The 22,091-nt window shown below is 39.9% G+C and overlaps 1 protein-coding gene across 1 annotated transcript in view; it reads right to left on the bottom strand.

Moving 5' to 3' along the window:
• TCF4 (transcription factor 4) overlaps window positions 1–22,091 on the bottom strand; it is a 350,509-nt gene that overhangs the window by 151,582 nt on the left and 176,836 nt on the right. The window contains exon 6 of the mRNA XM_047086297.1: window positions 21,323–21,387. Coding sequence (XP_046942253.1) covers window positions 21,323–21,387 — 65 coding nt within the window. The remainder of the gene's footprint in view (window positions 1–21,322; window positions 21,388–22,091) is intronic.

The following is a 22,091-nucleotide window of genomic DNA, read 5'->3' as shown; positions in this document are numbered from 1 at the left end:
AAATCCTGCCATTTATGATAATATGGACAAATCTGGAGCGCATCATGCTTAGTGGAATAAGCCAGACGAAGAAAGACAAACACTATATGGTATCACTTATATGTGGAATTGTTTTTATAAAGTGCTGAACTCATAGAAACAGAGACAAGATTGGTGATCGCCAGGGGTGTGGAACGGTGGGGAGGAAATGGGGAGACATCAAAGGGCAAAACTTTCAGTTATAAGATGAGTAAGTTCTGAGAATCTAATGTACAGCATGGTGACTACAGTTAATAATACTGCATTGTTTACCTAAAATTTGCTAAGCGTAGGGGTGCCTGGGTGGCTCACTCAGTTGAGCGTTATGACCTGAGCCTAAGGTCAAAGGCTCATGGGTTTGAGCCCTGCATCAAGCTCTGTACTGACAGCTCACAGCCTGGAGCCTGCTTCGGGTTCTGTATCTCCCTCTTTCTCTGCCCCTCTCCTGTTTGCACTCTGTCTGTCTGTCTCAAAAATAAGTGAACATCAAAAAAACTTTTTTTTTAAAATTTGCTAAGTGTAGATCTTAAGCATTCCACCACGTAAATAAAATAACTGTGAGGAGATGGCTGTTAATTAAGTCAATTATGATAAATATTTCACAATGTATATGTTTATCAAATCATCGGCTAGCTGTATATTCTAAATATATACAATTTTGTCAATTATACATCAACAGAGCTGGTAAAAACAAAATTAAAAGTTATAAGGCTGGAATAATTTCAAAATTAAAGTTGTTAGCATTACAACATCTCTTTCAATGAGAGACTTGAAACAAAATCCCTTTATTTTTAAAATCGCACAGTAACTGACTAAAAATAAATAATTAAGATTCAACTCTCTTCTCATCCAATCAATTTTGAAGCAAATAGGGTGTAGTGTCTTGGGAAATCACTACTAAATTTAAAAATGTTACTTACATCAATGTTTAATAAATGAATATATATGATACTAACATGTAATGTGTTCCAAGTGTGTTGACATTTAAAGACCTTTTTAAAGGGCTTGTTTTTTGTTTTTTAAGAAAAAAAACTAAATCCAGATGCACATTTCAAAAGTGAAAACACCCCAGTGTGGAGAAGTAACAAAACCAGGCCAAGACCTCAGTAAGTCACTGTAACCTCAGCTGTACCAACAATTTTTATGCTAAACTTGCTAAGGCAGTGCCGGCTTATGCTGCACCTTTGAGCTGCCTACTGCTTGGACATTCTCAACAATCGCATAATTTACCGAAAGATGATCAAATGGTGTTACTGTAGCATAGAGTGTGGTATACATTAAACTGTATATGACAAGTTTGGCTTTCGTCCCTTGTTAAATCACCTATGAATTTAAAAGTATAGCAGGCAGTAAAACAAGTGTAGCATTCAGAGACACGAACCAATGGAATCCAACCATATTCACTCATATAAATAAAGTGTAACACCCAGATATACAAGCAAAAGATACACAGAATACCCGTTACGTGGTTAATCCCATTCTCCTTACACTGTATGGAGCTTAGAGGTGAGAATGTCAAAAATGAGCATCTGGCCACCCAGGTTCTATCTAAATGGAACCCTGGGCAAGAGACTTCCTGTACCTCCATTTACTCATCCATGAAATGAGAATTTGGAATTAGAGTATCTCTAAAGCATCAACAAACTCTAAAAGTCTGTGAAAAAAATAAAGTCTAAGTGATTTACTGACAGCCTTGATTAATACTGGACTAGGTGAGAATTGTTCCAGCTTGGAAATTAGCAACGACTCTTGACCTTCCTTTGGGAAAGATATCTGGCATTTCTGACTCAATGTAACTGGAGTAATTCTAGAAAAAGAAACTGCTATAAAACTGCTATAGCAATTGTTAAATTGGTTTCAGACTATTCCTTCTACGTGAGGATGTATTAGTGTGTACTTCCCTCCTTCCTGACACGGGCATGATGCACAGAGTTCATTGTCTATTTACCACCAAAGAAGAAAAAAAGTTGCCAATTAAATTGGCATACCATAAATTTCTGAGGTGTTAAAATGTGAAAAAATGTCTTAGAATGGACTGAATGTTGCAGCATAAGGTCTTGATACAGCTCTCCTAGTATCTTGGACAAAGCTACCATCTTCCAAGAGGAATCATAACCATGCAGGTGAGTCATCAGTCCCATTTGACTCTACCTTCTCTTCCTACTCTCATCACCTTCATTAAACTTAAAAAAAAAGGAAAATTATTTATCATTTCTATTAAACAGAAATTAAGAAGAAAATAGTTAATGGAGGCTAACTGTATATCCCTTGACTACTTTCTGCATTTCTTATTCTTCTCAAAGGCAAGGAGTTGCTGTTGTTTTGGGAATATGTCAAATATTTCTGAAATCTCTAAGGGCTACTGGTGGATATTCTCCTTTCTTATCACCTATTCTGATACCTCAGACACCGGGGAACTGGAAGGGATCTCAGAAACCATCTAGACCACGCCTCAGGAGAAACTGAACCTTCAAAATGATGCTATGTACAATTGGGTGCAGGGTAAGAACTCAGTTATCTGACCCCCTGGTCTAGGAGATGCTAGACTCAAAATATTTTGCTCATTTATTTCTAACTTAGTCTAAACACAACAAAACTGAACCTTCAAAATGATGCTATGTACAATTGGGTGCAGGGTAAGAACTCAGTTATCTGACCCCCTGGTCTAGGAGATGCTAGACTCAAAATATTTTGCTCATTTATTTCTAACTTAGTCTAAACACAACAACCGAGAAGAAGAGTCTTTCTTGTCTTCTTAGATGAATTTTCTCCAACTAGTTTAATGGTACTAACTTTCTCTAATACGATCTCCCATTTGTATAGCATTAAAGTATAGACAGTCTGAAACAAGTTAGTCAAGTTTTCTCAGATCTTCCTTTCTCACCCAGGTTCAGTGACAAAGGCTTGTTAAGTTGCAAAGAATGAATGAGGGGAACTGCATAAAGCAAGGAAAGAGTAAAAAGCAATGTATTCAATATTCCCCCCTACTTTCCCTTTCTAATTACTTTTTTAAATGAATACAATAAAATATTTCCCTCCTGTTAAACTTAAGATACCACTAAATCATTTCCAAATGTAGGAAGCATCCCTGTGACACAGTCCAAAGCAAGCCCTGCATGTCTCCATGTTGTACCAGCTCTAATAGATGTTCAAATAAACAGAGCTGCATTGGAAGGCACCATGATGAAGAAGCAAAGAATTAAACATTCAGACTCCCATGTTGACGTCTGCATAAACATTTAAACCACTTCCCCATCACAAAAGTCCAACTTGGTATCTCCAGTTTATAGGTAATGTCCTAGAAAGGCAGCCCATATTTCTATAGCGTTAGCAACACACTGCACGAAATGCAGAGGCTCTGATCTCATGGACATTCTGGAATCTGCCCCAAACAGGGCAGTGTCAAATTTGGCTTGAAAACAACAAGAACCACACTTCATCCAAAAGCACACATATCCCAAGGACTACTGCTGTTACACAATGCAATGTGCCACTGTCACCTTCAAAGAAGACACTAATGGGGAGGTCCTACAATTGAGATATGCCCCTACTGGGTCTTTCCTGAAGATGAACCTCTCATCCTATTCCATATACTCAGATCAGCTGCCACCCCTTGGCCAATCACTACCAAGACATTTTACACTCGACTAGCCTAATTCGTCATGACACTGGATCTCATGTCTTCCTCTATCTAGAAAGACTTGTGGTCACCTCAAAAAGAGACACTTTGTTTTCTTGCCAAAATATCCCAAACCAAGATGGCCAATGGGTTAATATTCTTTTCTGAGCTCTTCAATTATGCTCCTTCTGAGTGAGAGGGCTGGCAGGCAGGGCAACACTGTCACAGCTGCAAAGAGCTCTGCAGATGTCTCTGTTGTGTTCAGTCGCACTGAAAAGGAGAAAAGATGGCCCTCTGACAACAGACAGCTGTCAATGAGATGGCATGCTCACACTCACTAGGCCAATGAGCAGCCATGGAGGTGACAAGTGCTTGGCTAATCAGCTTGCCTATAAAATCACAGCCCTTCCCAGTGCTGCTCACGCCAGCACAAGGAGTGACAGCACGTACAGTCTTCAGCTATCCTGTTCTCAGTCTCTGTGTGTGTGTCTCACTCACTCACCCCAGTGTTATTAGTACTGTTACAAAGGCTCTGGTCAACACAACATGTGTAGAAACAAAAATAAGACTAAAAGAAACTGGAATAAGAACAGGAAGAGAAATCCCTGCAGCAAAATGACTCAAAAAAGGAAACAGCGATGTACTACCCTATTCAGGGCTAGTCTGCAACAAGACTGAATTATACTGGTATCCATTATACCCAGAGAGAAATATGTATTAGAAATGAAGAGGCAGAATGATCTACCTTTTCCCCATCCTCCATCTTGTCTTTCTCTCTTCTAGCCACCAGGGGGCAATTTGGGGATAGAGACTCATAGAGGAAGCTGAAATTCTGAGCTTTAACAAATAATTAAATATTTGAGGGAGGGGGGTTATGTTGGAGTGAATCTAAAAGTAGGGCTGAAGGGAGAAACCCAGGGGATCCAGAGAGCAGAAAAGTGAGTTCTCCAAATCTTGCACTTATTTTGTTAATTAGCTAAATAACTCTTAAGCTCAAAGATATCCCCTCTAAACTAATAATTAAATGCTAAATTCACTAAGGAACTACCTTATGAGACTGGCAGGTATTTTACCCACTGATCATAAAAATCTCCCTCTCTCTCTGTCTCTGTCTCCCTCTCCCCCCCTTCCTCCTCCCCGTCCCTCTCATACTTGTCTTTGGTTTTTAAAAGAGCAGCTGGATGGAAGCAGAAGATTCAGGAAGAAAAACAGGGGAGATAACCAAAGTAGATAGAGTCAAATCTGTGGCTGTCCACCTGCATTGCAGAAGTCAAAACACCATAAGTCCATTTTAGATAAAGATGAATTTTAACAAAACGCAGCCTCACTGAAACTGACCATAATGTGGCAAAGATCTTCCACACCCACCCTCTACCTGGCCACTTTTATGCAACTCTTCTTCTTCAGCTATCCAAACAAGAGTTCAATCTGCCTGTCATGCCTAAAATAAAACCCCCAAATGGTTTCTCTAAAATAATTGTTAAAACCATTAAAGAGTGAAAAGGAGAAGTGGAAAGAGTAGATACTGGGGATAAGCGTCCTTCAAACTTGAGAGAAAAAGTGAGACTTCAAGGCTTTTCAAGCTCTGGTTCGGTGCTCACAGCCTCGGATGTACCCATAGTTGTCAAAGGCCGCAGCACAGGCCATCAGACCATCACTGCACGGTGCCCCAAGTGGCAGAATGTCCACATGGCTGCTGCCTTCTAACTCATCTCTGGAAGACAAAGCTGTCTTTCTTTGACAGAAATGTAAGAAGCCATTCAATTTCTGTCTGAATTCATGACCAACAAGAAGGAGCAGTGCCAGGACAGCGCCTAAGACCAGCCACCACTTCTCCAACACCAACACCTTCAACCTGTTGAGTCAAACCAGAACAGCAAGCCCTGAAACTGGGTCCCTGTCCAGGGAATCCCCCTTGGCGGGGTTTAATGTCACAAGGATGCCAGGCCAATCACTGAGTTCTGAAGGACTTGGGATACTCCCTCCCTCTCCCTGCTCTGCCCGTACTCTTTGAAAGCTGTATTATCAGCCACATAGACCCTATTCATGGGCACCAAAATATACCAACATCACATAGCCTTGGACACTCCAATCATTTCTGGCTCTATTCTCCAATCCACTATTGTAGCTAATGCTAAAATGGACATCTTCTGACTGAAAGCTTTTTCCCTCTTACGAGTTCTTTCCTAAACTTCAAAATCCAAGAAGCACAATTGCCACAATTTCATGGTTGAACGTCAATTTGCAACGTGTTATTTTGTAGCTTTTCCCAAATCTCATCAGCACTGAGGATTTCTAATATTGAATGTGGCCTTTCAGTTTTAGTTATGAAAGCAATGCTCACTATTAAAAAAAATAAAACAATATAGGAACCTGTCAAGGGAAAGGACCAAGTATTTTGTACACGTATGAAAATCAAGGAGGTCATTCCAGGCCACCCCAGTTCGTCCCCACGCCCAGTTTCGAAGCAGTGGTGGGAGCAGCTCCTGGGAACGACATGACACTCTCTTATCTCTTTCACTGGCTGGCTCTCTCTTTCACCTGCTTGGGAGGGGCCAGCCCTCTGCCACACATCCTCCATTGTCCCAGAGCATTCCCAGGGAGATGGGGAGATGGGAGGTGCTTGGAACAGAGAGAACAACCACATCACAGAGGCTTGGGTGACACTGGCTTGCCACCTTGTACATGTCCCTTTAGAGCCCCTAATATCCATTTTTATGCTAGAACAGAAGAGGGAAGGAGGCAATCATTTCTACAGAGGAAGAAGTTATTATTGAGAAAAAGCCTGGGCTATAGAAATATAGCAACTGGAGGGAGTTCTGGTCACCTTGCCATCCCTCTCAAGTGAAAGTATTGTTCGGGTTCTCGTGGAATCCTGCCTTTGTTGCTCTGAGACTTTTAATCTCTAAGTTCATTTCACATTTTCTTTCTCTTGAGAACATGGCCTGTGTGTGAGCTCTTGCTCGTGGCAAGTGGACCTTCTAGGAATCACATCTATGGAAAATAGAGTATTGACTGTCCTGCTCGCCTGGCTCACAGTCTGGTTCTTACCAGAACAATGGGGGCCTTATCAGCCCTCTGGGGTGCTGAAGATAGTCAAGACTCTCTCTAGTTCCATTAGGGCTGCCTGACACCCTATCTTGCACACTTGCTTCTTAGTTATTGTAAAGCTTTTACATATTTAGGGAGCTTTTCCATCAAAATACTCTGGAATGGCTAGAGGCTCAGACGCATTAATGATATCTGCACACATGTGCTTTTTATCCAAGTTCACAGCTCCTGGTCATTGAGGGTAAACAGTGTTATCAGTGATTATTATGGATTTAGTCAAATATATTTTATTCCTGTCATTTATGAGCACTTGTGTTGGCTGGTATTTACAATGTCGGGATTCTGTCACTTTGGCAACCTTCTGAGACAACATTTTTCCAATGTTACAGTGACATTTCAAAAACTCAGTATTTACAAGCAAACTACACCCTCTGGCTCTGTGATGGTGCAATTCAGTGGTTGCTGAACAAAGAGGATATGCATCTAGAAATTTCTTCAGGAAGTACCTCCAGCTGCTACTGGCTATTACTTCATGGTCTAGGGTAGCCCTATGTTCTCTGGAAGGAAAAGCCTACAAAGACATCAAGGAAAAATGTCAACCACTTTGGGTGGGTCCATACGAGTGAGGTCCGCTGTGTAAAGCTGACAAGTCTCCTAACATCTCTGACCTTCAGCTTCCCATTTTGCTATAAAGCAGCATTAGGTACTAGGTGGCATTTAAGGCCTTTCTGTGACATTCTATCCTAAGGATTTCAATAATACATACAAAAGTTAAACTCATTATCATCATTAGTTGTTGTTGTTGTTGTTTTCGTGTCCAAACTTAAGGTTAAAAGAAAAAGAATCGTGTGAGGGAAACGTGAAGAAGCAAATCATGATCTACTCAGCTCATCCACTTCTTCCTGTTTCTACCCAGCCTCTATCAGGAAAGATGTACCCAGGAGAATGAAGGAGGAAACCTGGGAGACAAGACGCAGTTGGTATTTTATTTTTAAGTTTATTTATTTCTATTGAGGGGCAGAGAGAGAGACGGAGAGAGAGAATCCCAAGCAGGCTCCGTGCTGTCAGTGCAGAACCCGATGCGGGGCTCGAACCCACAAACTGTGAGATTAGGACCTGAGCCAAAATCAAGAGTCAGATGCTTAATTGACTGAGCCACCCAGGTGCCCCGAGACACAGCTGGTATTGTACTTCACCCATGGGCTTCAAGGCCTCACCATGCTTAGGCAGCTCGTGGCCTTTCTACCAGTGGAGTAGAGTTACTACCACTGACTGGCAACTGATGCTGTAGGGAGTATGTACCACGTTGTGTGCAATTTGTAGTTACTTACGAGAAACATTCAAAATACATACTCTCTTTCGTGGCCTCTAAAGGCAATGCTCTAGATATACAGACTGCCAGGTTCATCATAGCCTCCTTAGAAATGCGGTCTTACTGACAGAGGTCCCAGTGCACTAAGCTAGGTGATACCTAAGTTAACAGTGAAAAGAGAGGGGAACCATCTACGAGAAGACTCTGTGAGCTATTTGCTCTGACAAAAAGTGTCACCAACTTTATCCAGAAATAAAGAAGTGATAGGGAAAATGATAAATCTGGAGCCAAAGGACTTTGCCCCCTAGTCCCATCTCTGCCACCTGCTATTAATAGTGACAAAACTGCTCTGAGTGCTTCTGTTTTGTTATCAATGGGGATTGAAAATAGTCCCTACCTCACTGGGGTCACCAGCATGATTAATCTAAGACAAGAAATTTGCATGAAAGTGCTTAAATACGTCATTTGCTCACAGTTATATGATTCATTACCGTTGTTGGTGCATTTATTCATTTACTTATCCATCCAATGACATTTGAGCAAACACTCACTGAGTGTCCTCTGTTAGGCACCAGGGATGGAGATGTCGGGCCTGCTCCCTGGCATTCTCTGGCTGTGGGGAGTGTGACAACTGTCAGGAGCAGTGGCACCTGTGTACAGAAGAGAGGCCCTCATTGTGGCCTGGGTATAACAGTGAGGGTCCCTGGAAGAAACAAGGCATGAACTGAATCTTGGATGAAGAGTGTGAGTCACCTGGTAAAATGAATGTAAGGGGAGAAGGAGAAAGAGGATGAAGATATTCCAGGCCAATGGAAGGGCTCTTGTAAAGACAGAGACAATTATGAAAGAGCCCTTAAGGGAACTACAAACAGCTCAGTATGGCTGGAACAGATGTGAGTGAGTGTGTAGGACAAGTCTGGAGGCCAGGACCAGGGCCAGGCTATCAAGAGTCTGTACATCATGGTAAGGATGGGCCTCTGAAGCCATGAAAGGAGGCTAAGCAAGGGCATAACAGCATCAGGATTTTGTGCAGAAAAGCACTTCAGCCGCCATGTGAGGGAGAAGGTGGGGACGGAGGAAACTAGAGCAGTAGAGAGAGCAGCAGTGGTGACTGTGAGAGTGGGGGGGTGGGGCTGATGTATTGGTAGAGGAAGCCAAATCCATGAAGTCTGAAAACTGAGGGCTTTTGGGGGTGAGGGAGACAAACCAGTCTCAGATGGCATCTGGAGGTCAGTCACCAAGCGAACACAGATGGAAGGACTAATCTTGAGGGGGAAATTCCATCACTAAAATTCAAGGTCAAAAGCACAAAACCTTAGTTGCCAAATTTTACTCTATCTCCTTGAAAAACATACCTAAATAAATGTAAGAATATGAAATTTGGAAAGTAATGAGTTAGAGCCTCCAATTAGATGACTGTACTATTAGCTCAAACCCTCTACCAGGGTAGTGATATCATGATCTTCGGGGGGTGGGATGGGGAGAATTAGGGTGCTATTTCATAATACATATTTACTGAACACCCAAATGAAGGTATGGTAGAATATATTATTGTTGAATGTTCTGGAATGTTCTGATTGCTGGTTGAGGTTCTACAGAGCTGATTTAGTATGTCTCCATTCTGTTTCTAAAGCAGTATCTACAAATACCCAGAACACAGGTAAAATTATTTGCACCAGGTAACTAAGGGAGACCTATTGAATAGAACTCCATAGGAGCCTCCAATCTTGGCATCTGAGTTTTTGAAGGTACACTATGAAATTTAGGAAACAATGTAGTTACTTAGGATACAATGAGAAGAAAAATCTGCTTTGTAATGAGGTATGAAATAGAGACAGTCTGGACTCTAGGAATGATAGGATGTATGTGTTACTTGCAAAAGGGAATAGAGAACAAGTTCTCCTAGAAATAAATCCAGGTATAGTTCCTTCTTCCATGTATAAGACCTTAAACTTAAATATTCTTACCAGAATATGACACCCAGGACTTGTACTCTAGAAACAAATTGAAGCAAATCTTAGTTAGTAACTAAGTGTCAACAGGACTGAGAACAGATCTACATTAGTGATTTCTCTTTGGTTGAGACAGTTAAATGGTAGAGACGCGGAAAGACTCCTTGAGGGACAATGTCAGAGTAGTAGCAGCTGTTGACATTCTTCTTTGCCACATGTCATTGTCCACAGCAGATCTTTTACCACTGTTGATGTTGTGTTGTACCGGTCACTCTACACATGACAGTTCTGAGTTGCAGAGCTCAGTGAGAGAAACAGAACTCACAGTTCAAAAGCACTGGTAATAGATATTTCTACAGAAGGTAATCACATCCAGGAGAAGAAATTTCTGTTGATGGAGCTTCCAAGGAATAGTATGGCCTGAATTAAGTAGTATTCCCCCACATGTGCATGAGTTTTGTTCAAAAAATTTATTTAGAATTTATAATGTATTTTTCTATAACACAAACAAGCTCACAAAGTTGAAATCCTTCTAAGATCTTGAATTCTGATTCTCTTGGGGTTTGGGATCCTAGTTGTCAGCAATGACCCTATCTAGGACTCGGCTTTTTTTTTTTTTTTTTTAAGTAATCTCCACGCCCAACGTGGAGCTTGAACTCACAACCCTGAGATCGAGAAACAGAATGCTCTACCAACTGAGCTAGCCAAGTGCCCCTAGGACTTGGCCTTTTATCCCCACTAGACTCTGAATCTCTGTGAACTGTGAGAGGGGCAGAAAATACCCTAGTTGATCAGAGACCGAGAATAATCTCATGGGCACAGGCAACCCCAGTGGAACTAAATGACCAACAGTTTTAACCAACAGTCTTGATAATCAAAAAAGAAAATCCATCATTTAAACTAAATGCGACTATTTTTAATCCTGACTGGTGATCAATAAGGCAACTTGATTTCCTACCTACACTAGGGCAACAATCATGCACTATTTAGCTGTGACTTTTTCCTATGGAACCAGCCACTTTCCAACTGCCATCAGAGGATCTATTTCGTAAGTGCACTCACTTGGGGAACAGGCACCCATGTCTCATTCCCTCAGTCCATTCACACACTGCCCTTTGAATAGCACAAAACATTCTTTCTTTCTAAGGAACTATGCAATGGGGAACCTTCACATGCTCCTAAAAGGGTACACAGTTTTCTTCCTGTTCATATAGTGGCCATCTAGTCCTTGGAATTTTCTCTGACAATAGGAAGCAAGCTCATAAACTTTTCTTCTTAACTAAATCACTGTACTTGTGGCATGATTAATTTACTATGAATAATTATATAGACACCCTAACATACTTGTTTTATTCCTGTATGAATAAAAATTTATTTTATAGACATTTATTATTGACCCATTCTTCAAAAAAAAAAAAGCAAATATTAAGGTAAGGAATCTAATCTAATCATCTATGTATGCTTTGTATGACCTCTTAACTCATTCTTTCTTCATATTATCTCCTTTTCTGCCATTATGGTGATCAAATTGATCTCAAAAAAGATTGTAAAAATCTCTATCAAAGCACAAGATGAGTTCATATTTTAACCCTGATTTTTTAACCTTTATGTCTATTTAATAATCACTTAAAAATTAAAGCTGCATGCTGGGTCCTTTCCCTTTGACTTTATTTATCCTGTGTTTACTGCAGCGAGGCTCTCAGTGTTTCCTTCATACAACTTGCATGGTATTTTTTTTTTATATGTGGAGATGAGGCGGAAAAGGAAAACAAAAGTGAGAATAGATGAAAGTGACTTATTATCAAAGAATGAGAAAAACGAGCCACTTGGCTAAATAAAAATAACATATTTAGTGATTTGTAATATAAGAATAAAATGAACTCACTGGGTCTCAGGAGGTCTGCAATATGATCTTTGCAAAAGGTAGCCTGCCAATTTAATTGAGGTAGGAGTTATTTAATTTTTTTACAGGTATAGTTTTCAATAAAACTACATATGCCTATAATACTGCGATGGCAGATGTGTCTCGATTATTAGAGGTGGGCTCAAGGGAATATATACAATGGATCTTGAAATCTGCAAGCAGCTGTTGGGGGGGGCTGAAATGATGGGGGAGGGCATTGTACCACACACACATGTTCCTTAAGTGCAGCAATGTTTTGTTATTTTACTGCAGGTGTATTACAAAGATGAAATTTAATAACTTACTGTATACAATACCAATAAAACTGAAAAGATTCAGTGCCCTGCTGTTCATTATCACTGTACAAATGAGCTCAGATTATTCCGTGTGCATGCACAGTCAGACCCCGATACACAGGTACCCCCCACATCTAGAGCTCTAGAGAATGGTCACTGCTTGAAAAGCTCAATGATATTCCTCCTAATTACTTTCTTATCACTGAAGTGTCACTGTCCCAAATTTACACAAATGTGGCTTTGAGGTAGGTTGAAAATAAGATGTATCTAGCGTTTTTTTTTTTAAATGTCATAGAAAGCCTTCACTAGAAGATGTCTTTTGAAAGGAGAGAGTAATGAAATCAACGGTTACATAGATTTCATTAAGTTACCATAAGAATTAAACAGTGATGACATATTCTGTTTAACAAAATCTGGGGAAGTGCCAGGCCAAGAATGCTATCCCACCAAAACTGGACTTCTCCCTTTATTAAGTACAAAAATAAGTGCCATACTATGAAAACAACATTTATGCGCTAGAAATCCTAAAGCAAATGCAACTATGTATTCTTGCCGGTTTTCTTCTCCCAAGAAACTACTTCTGTTGGATAATAAATAACACACTGAACATAAAAGGTCCAGGCTTTAGGAAGCTCAGTTTAGTTTATCTGTGAGTGAAAGTATATGTAAAGAAATCCACATACACATCCAGAACACAGACACCCAATTTTTCAAAGGATGAGGCTCAATTCTAAGCAGGTTACCATATCAGGTCCGGCAGCAGACTCGGTATCTATTCCTTTCTAAAGTATTTATTTCTAGAAAGATTATGGGGTTTTGTTGGGATCTTGCAGTGTTCCCACTATTTTAACTTGGGGGTCTTCCGTTTTAAGAGTTCCAGAAGATACCTTCTTAGTGATGAAACCATTTCAAGCATGCTCATAAAGGAATAAATATTTCTGCCATTCTATATTGAAAAGTTTTCCTGACACTGCATTGGGAGTATACTTCCTTCCTTCTGGAAAGAAGCTTTAGGGCTATCCCGATTTCTATACTATAGGCAGGCTCATGTCAACATTAACTTTTATCAAGTACACGTCAGTGTGAAACCAATTGTTTAGTCACTAATTGATTTTCCCCTTTCTCTTTACATATAAAAAATATAAAGATGAACTGAGTTCCTAATTGCTAGTGGTTATTAAAACCTCCCAAATACGTCTTACAGGAAAAGAGAAGTTACTCCAAAGATTCTAGTGAAATTTCCATTTGGATACCAGGACTCCTTTTTCTTTTTTTCTTTTTGGTGTCCCATAAATCATCTCAAAGCAATTTCATTTTTTTTCATGCACTCACTGTCCCGAACTGTTGTATAAAACTTGCCTGTGCTTCTAACACATATATGTCATTTCATATATTTCACAAGTGAGTTAAATGCCATAATCGAAAAATTATGGGGTCACATTTAAGAGCCTGAGAAAGGTATGGTTTTAGAATTTGACTCTATGTAGTTCTTGTATTTTCGGAAAACTAGTTTGCTCTATGAAGAATCCAAATTCATGTAATAGCAAACCATATTCTGCCTGCATTGCACAAAAAGCAAGGCCCAAATATAATCTATACATTTTTAAGAAAGTGTTCATGCTGTTGCTAAAATGTGAATTGGCATATTCTACCCCAGCCTTTTCACAGTGAAGCTTTATTGGTTTTAATGAAATTACACATGCTAATTCTGAAATTACAGAATGGATCATGCATATAGACACAGGCGGTTTACTTAAAAATAAGAACAACCAAAAAGGGCCAGGCAGTCAGGAGCCATGTGGTTCCCCCCACCCCGCCCCAACCTTCCGCCAAGGGCACAGAGTTCTAGCACATCCTTAACAGACCTGAGTGAAGCTACTATTCTAGGCACCATGTTAGGCCCAGACTCTCCAGTGGGCCTGGTATCTACCAAAAGTGGTTTTCCAGATGGGCTGCAATATGGATCTTTGAGCCTAGAAACCTCGTCATAGGTGGGGCAGCAGGGAACCCACACTGGGAAAGCACTGGCTTTAAAACCAGATATTTTAGAGTTCAGAATCCGGCTCTGAAGCTCACTTGGGGTGTGACCTTAGTTCTGCTTGCTCTACTTCTCTGGGCTTCACTTTCTTAATCATTAAATGAGGACAATAACGATCAGCATAAAAGTTTATACTGGCACCTAATATTACTTCCCAGGCTTCCTCTAGATTGAGCTCGGACTAACTTTTAGAGATCCATTCATTTTGACATCCACTCATCAGCCACATCCGGGTTGTGCATGGACTGGGGAGGGACCAGACCCACTATCTCAGTGACCATCAACGAGACAACTTTGAGAATCACAGCTGCCTATCAGACTCAGTCGGTCAGCCACTGACAGTCAGTCTTGTGAGGTCTTTAAGAATAATTACTGGAGTATAGAGGGGACAATGTGAGAATCTAGAGAAACTCCAGTGCTTATAAGATTCATCTAAGAGCGAGTGATATAGACATTGTCATAAGGTCTAAAATTTCAGCAAAATGCTAGAGTTTAGTTTGCAAGGAAACGTAATTGCCTTATTCTTCTTGCAATTAAAGCTTTTCTGACCATTAGCCTGAGCCACAACAGTTTTTTTTTAATCAATATACCTTAAGAGACTTTAAAAATGCTTTAATGCTTCCAGTTCCCTCCAGTACCATATTTAATACAAGGATTATTAGCATGCAACTTGTATATGTATGAAATATTTAAATTACCAGTGCTAAAATACGAGCAATGAAAGAAAGCTTTTTACAGAAGAATATCAGCTATAAATTAAGATGAAATGATGGTGTTTTTTTTTTTTAATCACTACTTCAAAAGCAAGCATCATCAATGTATGCTAAAACCATCAAGCCTAAGAGTACGGAGGAAATGGAATATCTACCCAGTGCGAAAGTATCAACACAACAACTGTTTACTGATTGCAAGAAGAGAAAGATTTCTTTACAAGAGAAAGAATCTGGGGGTCCCCACTTTCACCAAGTGATTAAAGTCAGCATCATCAGTAGCAGCATAACTTGACATTATATGCCTCCGAATGGAATATAATATGAAGCACATAGCATCATCTATGACATACTCGGGCCCAAAATGTGTAGCATCCATACGAATAAACCTTTAGACATAATTTCCAATCTGTAGGTGAGACAAGTGATAGATAACAAATTAAACAGTACCACAAAGAAATAAGCTGACAATTCTAGATAGGGGAATATTTTTCAAGACAACTGGCCTGATTTCTTTAAAGTAAATATATTTTTTTTAATTACAGGAATTGTTCTAGTTTAAAAGAAATTATAAAGAGACACAGAAACCAAATACCACGCATGAATGCGATGACTGAAAAAAAAAAAAAAGCTACTGAGGACATTTTCATGGGAGGACATTTTAAGAAAGGTGAATACAAATAGGGTATTAGATTGGGAAATTGTTATTATTTTCTTTAGGAGTGATAATAGTATTTTATTTCAATGGCTAAGTGTTTTTAATTTTAAAAGATGTGAAAAATCTAGGGGTGAAATCTTATTAGGTCTGCCACTTAACAATGGTTCACTGAAAAATGTACATATACATTCATCTACATGAAGCAAATATAACAAATATTAGCAACTGTTTAATATAAGTGGTGGGTATATGACACTTCATTTTATTGTTTTTTCAATTTTTCTAAGTATTTGGAAATTTATGCTACGTAAGATGTCTAAACATTTTTTTAATTAAATAAATGGAGCTTGATGGTCTCTGTTCAGAAAGCTGCTACGGGGGTTGAAGGGAAAACATGTAAGAGCCTCCCCTTGTTTTTTTCCATTGTACCTAACACACAGGTAGAGGGGCAATGAATATCTGCTCACCAATGCGATGAAAGAATGTCTCCATTCTCCCCTTTGGTGAGTTTTGGGATGGCTGGTGTTGGGTGAGAGGTCCACCCATTAACAATGCCCCCAAAACAAACAAGCTGCTGTGTGAACAGCTGCCTGGGGCACAGTCGCGATGGCACACACACGGTAAACTCGGGCCCTGTGATGTCTGAAGTCATCATAATTATAAATACTCTGCCCCACTGTCCTCACTGGCATACTCCAAAAGGATGGGACTGGATTCTCACCTTTAGTTCCAATAACATGCCCACCGGAAACCCAGAACATAGAATTCTCTCATCATCTCCTTTGAGAACGTTCAGCCTAGCACAGTGAGACCAGCACGGGGCCAGTACCCGGCGCCCTGTAAGTGATGAGTGACTTTCCACGCTATGACCTGTGTGTGTCATTCCGGGGTCTGCACAGCACATTAGAAGGGCAGACTTCCAAAGGACTTTCTTTGAGACAGTATGGATTTTCTCATTTTTGTAGGCATGAAAACAATGCTAACTAATGGTTCCCATACATTGCTATTCCGACTTCCCGGTCTCAAAATGTGACGCTAGGGCCATAAACCTTAGGTTATCACAATTCTCACCCTGCTAGGCACAGAGTACACATAGTGCAAGATAAAGCCAACGTGGCCCCTGCCTTGTAGGAGTTTACAGAATCTTGCCGGAAATCAGCATTCAACAATCCAAGAGGCGCTATGGAAGGGAAGCATAAGGCAATACACAGGCACAGTACGTGGGCGGTAGAGGGTCCTCGGAAGAATGCATTGGACCCAGACTGATTTACTGTCCGCTATGAACAAACACTTAAGCGTGATGTCAAAGTAAAAAACAAGATGCATTTCTGCTTCCACAAGATCCAAGTAGCCATTTTTTTTAAGAACAAAGGATTTCATGCCTTTTTTGCTTCCATGCTTCCTATTTTGACTTTAGATAAGGAAAACTTAAAGGGGCCAAAAGTTTTTGAATTAAGTCACTTGTAATTCTGTCCGTATCAAAAATAAAAATAATCAAAAGAAAAACAATCAGTTCATAAATGTGTAATTCGTTTCAGAACCAACTATAATGTTTAATTTCAATGAAGCAAAAACGAAGTTTATGAGCAAGTCAAATTTCATATAGAGAAGATCCATTTTCTATAGTTTCAAAGTTTCTGGAATTTAACAAAAGTATCTGAGATTATGCCTAATGCTTAAATCCCGTTGGTTTTAAGATCTCAACATCAAATAACTTTATCAGCATAGTCCTATTTGATTACTTGCTGAGAAAGAAAAAGAATGCAGTTGAGGTTAGAGCCTTGGACTTCACTAGAGAAAACAAGATATGGGCTGGGACATTCACAGTTGCAGAATTTTGTATAAAGACATCAAGGCGTCCTCCTGATTTTCAGTAAATCACTAATTCTCACTGCCTTTTAAATGAAGTTTTTATGCAGTATATATCCATGTCTTGAACAATCATGTTAAGGCAAAAAGTCTAAAAGCTCTTTCAAGGTCACTGGCAATACCAGTTTTTGAACACATCTTTAAAATACAGTACATTCCTATAGAACATTCTAGGAAATCATCAAACCTAGCTACACAGTACATCACCTGGGAACTGTCAGAAAAGCAAAGGCCCAACTCATAAGATTCTAATTTAATTGGTCTCAGATAGGGCCCAGCTTTCCATATAGTACACACACACACACACACACACACACACACACACACCCCCCACAAAACTTGCCCAGGAGACACTAATAATGAAACGATTGCTGTAGACCTGGTCTATATCCCAAAAAAGAAAAGACAAACAATTCCTGATAATCCGTCCTGAACTTTCATTTAAGGAGAAAACTTCTGCCTTAATAACAATCACTTGTGTTGACATCATCATTCCATTCAAAAACAGAAGATCTCTCGGCAAGATTAGAAAGTTTGCATTCACCAAACATCCTATTCAAAGCAGCAAAAGAGGCCAAAAACAAATGACATTGTTTTTTTTTTTTTTCCTTTTGTGATCTTCAATGATGCCCATTAGGTATTAGTTATTGGTTACCGGATAGAGGTTGGACTATCTTGTGAAAAACTTCATTTCCGCTCATTTTCATTTCTGTCAGACTTTCCATTATAAATTTTATTTTCTCTCAGTAAAAGTAGTATGAGGTTGCAATTTGGCAAGAACATTTTAAGCCTGGGTGTGATTTCCGTACCCCAATTTGATTTAAATTAGTTTTGCCATATTTAGTGAGGACTAAAAAAAAAAGTCCATTTGGCCGCTTTGCTTTTGCCTATTGGTTCATTATCTACACAGTTTCAAAAGTCTGAAAAAGTTACCATGTTTATTTCTGATAATTTTACGTGGAAATGCATTAATGAATTCATATTACTATTTTTAATGAAAACAACTTAAAAAGAACCTGCCAGCTTTTGTTTTTTTGGCTAAAATATCTACTTTTCAAAAAGCCACATGTTTTTCACTATTCATGTCAAATCCTCAAGAGGGACATCACAGATACGTGTAATATTTTTTTAACCTGATGCATTTTTGAAATACCATACACTTCAAAATAATAATTTATTTCTCCAGGACAGCATTTTGCTACCTGTTGCTTACCACCGCTATTTCTCTACACCAGACAAAAGGCTATTTGGGACTGGAATAAGCATGTTCCCATGTAACAGTGCTCAATCCTCTAAGTCCACAGGATACATTGTTATAATATGATAAAGCTGCTTTTGGAGCTCCTCAGGGCATACCATCTATAGGATTTCCACCCAGCATCTCTATAATGTAGTAAACAGGAGAAAACAAAAGCTTTCTCTCCAGGAAGCCACTCACCTTACCACACAGTGGGGAATCATTTCAGCTGTGATCTGCTACTTAGACTTGAAGCCCAAGTACCCGAGACTTTGCCTTTCTTTTTGGTTTGCATAGCTGGTGTTGGAGACGGGGATTCAAAAAGCAATTCGGCATAAGAGAAACATTCACTGGAAGAGACACACTATGGTCTGCTCTATTCTCAAATTTCACGGAAAGCAGAAGAAATTCATAGTATGTGCACTTTTCCTCTCCAGCCTCAATTTTCTCAATCAGGGAATTTCCAAAATTTTGCTCTTTTATTTACCCTTAAGTGATCACACTGTTTATGGATACTGCTGAGACCATGCTAAGCACAGAGATAGTCGGTTCTTGCAAGACTCACGACCACGAAGCACAAATAAGAATGACAGAATCGCCACACTCCACAGCTACATTATGAAGACTTTTTAAGAAAAGCATATGCACTCATACTCCTATATACAACAGAATTTTCCTGGACATGAATGTCTCAAAATGAGCCTCCCAAGGCCCGGAAATTCAGCCATCACACACCAGTCCGTCCACCTCTACTCCACCCTCTGCCCCCTTCCACTCCTCACCTTATGTCTGCCAAAAAAATCACTTCAGTTTCACCCGAGGGAAGTATTTCCCACAAACCGAGGGAGGGTCTGTGTCCCTGCACATACACAGACAGACTCACGCGGTGTGGATGATGCTTTAACAAGTTAAGGGGCCTCGCGCTTACTCAGCAGAGGAAATCTTTGTGTCTGTGAGGAATCACGCCAATTCCTATTAGTAAGAAAGGATACAGGGGCGAGGAAGCCTATTCTCTCATTGACCAGAAAAAGAGGCCCAGCGAAAACAGAGACCTCTGCCATGACCATCTGCAAAAAGGAAGGATGTTGTCAACTTTCTTCTCCCCAAAACTCTAATGACCTCTGCCTTGACCCTCAGAAACCAGATACACAGGAACCGGCTCTTCTGCAGGAATTGGGAGCTTTACACTAGAGACTCGGCACTAAGAGGCTTGTCGCCCGAGCTATCTGCCCCGAACATTTGCACTCACATTCCAAAGATGTTTCCGTTGCGCTGGAATGGCTGTAAATTTCTTTCCTGCAGAATTCTTTCCAAACAAACTGCCATGAACTGTACTCTGCAGCTTGTGCAGCAGGACTTCTTAACCAAGCACGGTTCCCCTCATCGCAACCAATCTTTTAGATGCCGAATAGCATTGAATTGGTAGCTGGGCCAGAGGAGGCAACTTTAAAAATGCAAATATATCGGGGGGGGGGGGGGGGGGCGGGCGGGAGTAAACCTCCACCAGAATTCCACCTTTAGTGACATATGACTGATCCATAAAGGTAAATCCTTCACGGGCTCTATTTCATTGCTAAAACTATTTGCTTACGTTTTCCAGGATATATTAAACAGGTTGTTTCAAAAATTCAAAATTGATTTTTTTTTACCCATTTCACTAAAGAAAATGGGAGGGTGAGAGGGTTCCAGAGAGCAAGCATTCCCTTTCTAGCACAAGAAGGTACATTCTGCTTAAATGAGGAATAAAACAGTAGAAAGCTTTGAATATTTGACAGGATTATTCAATTTTATCAAGAGTTTTCCAAAGTAAGAAACCAATGCAAAAAAGAAAAAGAAATCCCAAACAAAAGATTTTAAAGATGCGATTAATTCCAATATTGAAATGAAAAAGAACACATCTATAAAAACTCAACTGTCTTAAAGCTTATACTTTGGGCTCTGGATATTATTTTCAGAACTGGGCTTTTTCTGGGCAGTGAAAAGTATGCAAATGCAGAGTGCACACAGACGCAAACACACACATGCTATACCTTTGTATTACACTGGCATTTTATTATTTAATTAAAGTATTCTTATTTTTCTAGCTCACGCATGCTTCCCTTGAGACGGCTTTGCTGTTAGCCTGCTGGCCTTGACTTCCAGCCAAAAACAATTCAGAAACAAAAAGGGACAACAAATCATATTTTCACAGACATTTTTATCCCTCAATACAACCCTGTTTTCACACAACATCATACAGCCCCTATGAAAACTATAATTTAGGGCAATAACCACCCGAACCCAGGGTCTGACACATGGCTGCATGAAGTATTTCTAGTGTGAGAAATTCTCAAGTTCTTAATTGCAAATAAACTCTTTTGATAGAACCACTTTAACCGGCGTTGCTGGTTTGCAAACAGTGCCACTGGTACCGGCTGATGGATTAAAAAATAAAAACAAGCCAGTGAATGTAGTTCTGATACAGCAGGGATCTAGAGACGAGGTGTTTATCACTTCCAAGGTCTGTGTTATTTCGTTACTTTTTAGAAGAGGGAGGCATCGGCAGACTTTCGGTGCATCTTAGTGCCACAGTCTAAGATGCATCACCTAATTTACAAAACAAACCGTCATTTACCAGGTTAATTCTCTCAACCCTTCCCCAAGCAAGAGTCTCACTTACCTGGTGGCAACCCTGTAAGTTTGATTCTCTCCCATAAGATGAGTAGGAGCCCCTTTCTGTTTTACCTGCCAAGAGAAACAACAAAAAAGTGTAAATTACGTTTTTCCTTAAAAAAAAAAAATCTCCAGGTAACAGACATCCACTTCTCTTCCCCGATGTTTACATACGTAAAGTAGGCACTACGGGCAAATGTATGCAAGCAAGAGAGGGAACAGCACTTCCTCACTCTGGCTATGATAAACTGGAAAAAAAATATCCTTCATTCCTATTCTTAGCCAAACTGCTCCACACTTCCAAAAACTGTCATTCCAATGGCCTCCACTTTCTCTAACAAACAAATTGTCAGCCCTTATTTTCACTTTCTTTCTCTCACAAAATTTAAACAATTTCATTTTTATTTACACAGCAGGCAAATTATCTATGTAATGACCCTAGTCTAGTAATTCCCATTGATTATATTGACACTTAATGGTGAGGCCAAAGCTAATCAATCAAGGCTCTCCAGATGGTGAATATAGCAAAGAAACTACTCAAAATTCTGACTCTCTCTCTCTCTCTCTCTTTTTAAGCTCCCTTTCCCAGGGGTACACCCCATAATGATCGAAATGATGATGGAATTTACATTTGGGAAAGGGGGCTGTTGAAAAATTGCCCCCTCTGAACCCAAATTCAGATTCTACCAACTGACCCAGTGGAACAAGGAATAAGGCAACGTCAGTGTCTGGTTCCAATTCTAACAACTCAGTTTTTATCCGTAGATGGCTCTACA

The sequence above is a fragment of the Lynx rufus genome, unplaced genomic scaffold (genome assembly GCF_022079265.1).
Source record: "Lynx rufus isolate CCGP_SWC_20201006 ecotype Redwood Valley unplaced genomic scaffold, mLynRuf1.p SCAF_20, whole genome shotgun sequence".
In the NCBI taxonomy this organism is placed as follows: domain Eukaryota; kingdom Metazoa; phylum Chordata; class Mammalia; order Carnivora; family Felidae; genus Lynx; species Lynx rufus.
The sequence above is the reverse complement of the archived record's forward strand: the minus strand, read 5'-3'. Positions and strand labels throughout refer to the sequence as shown.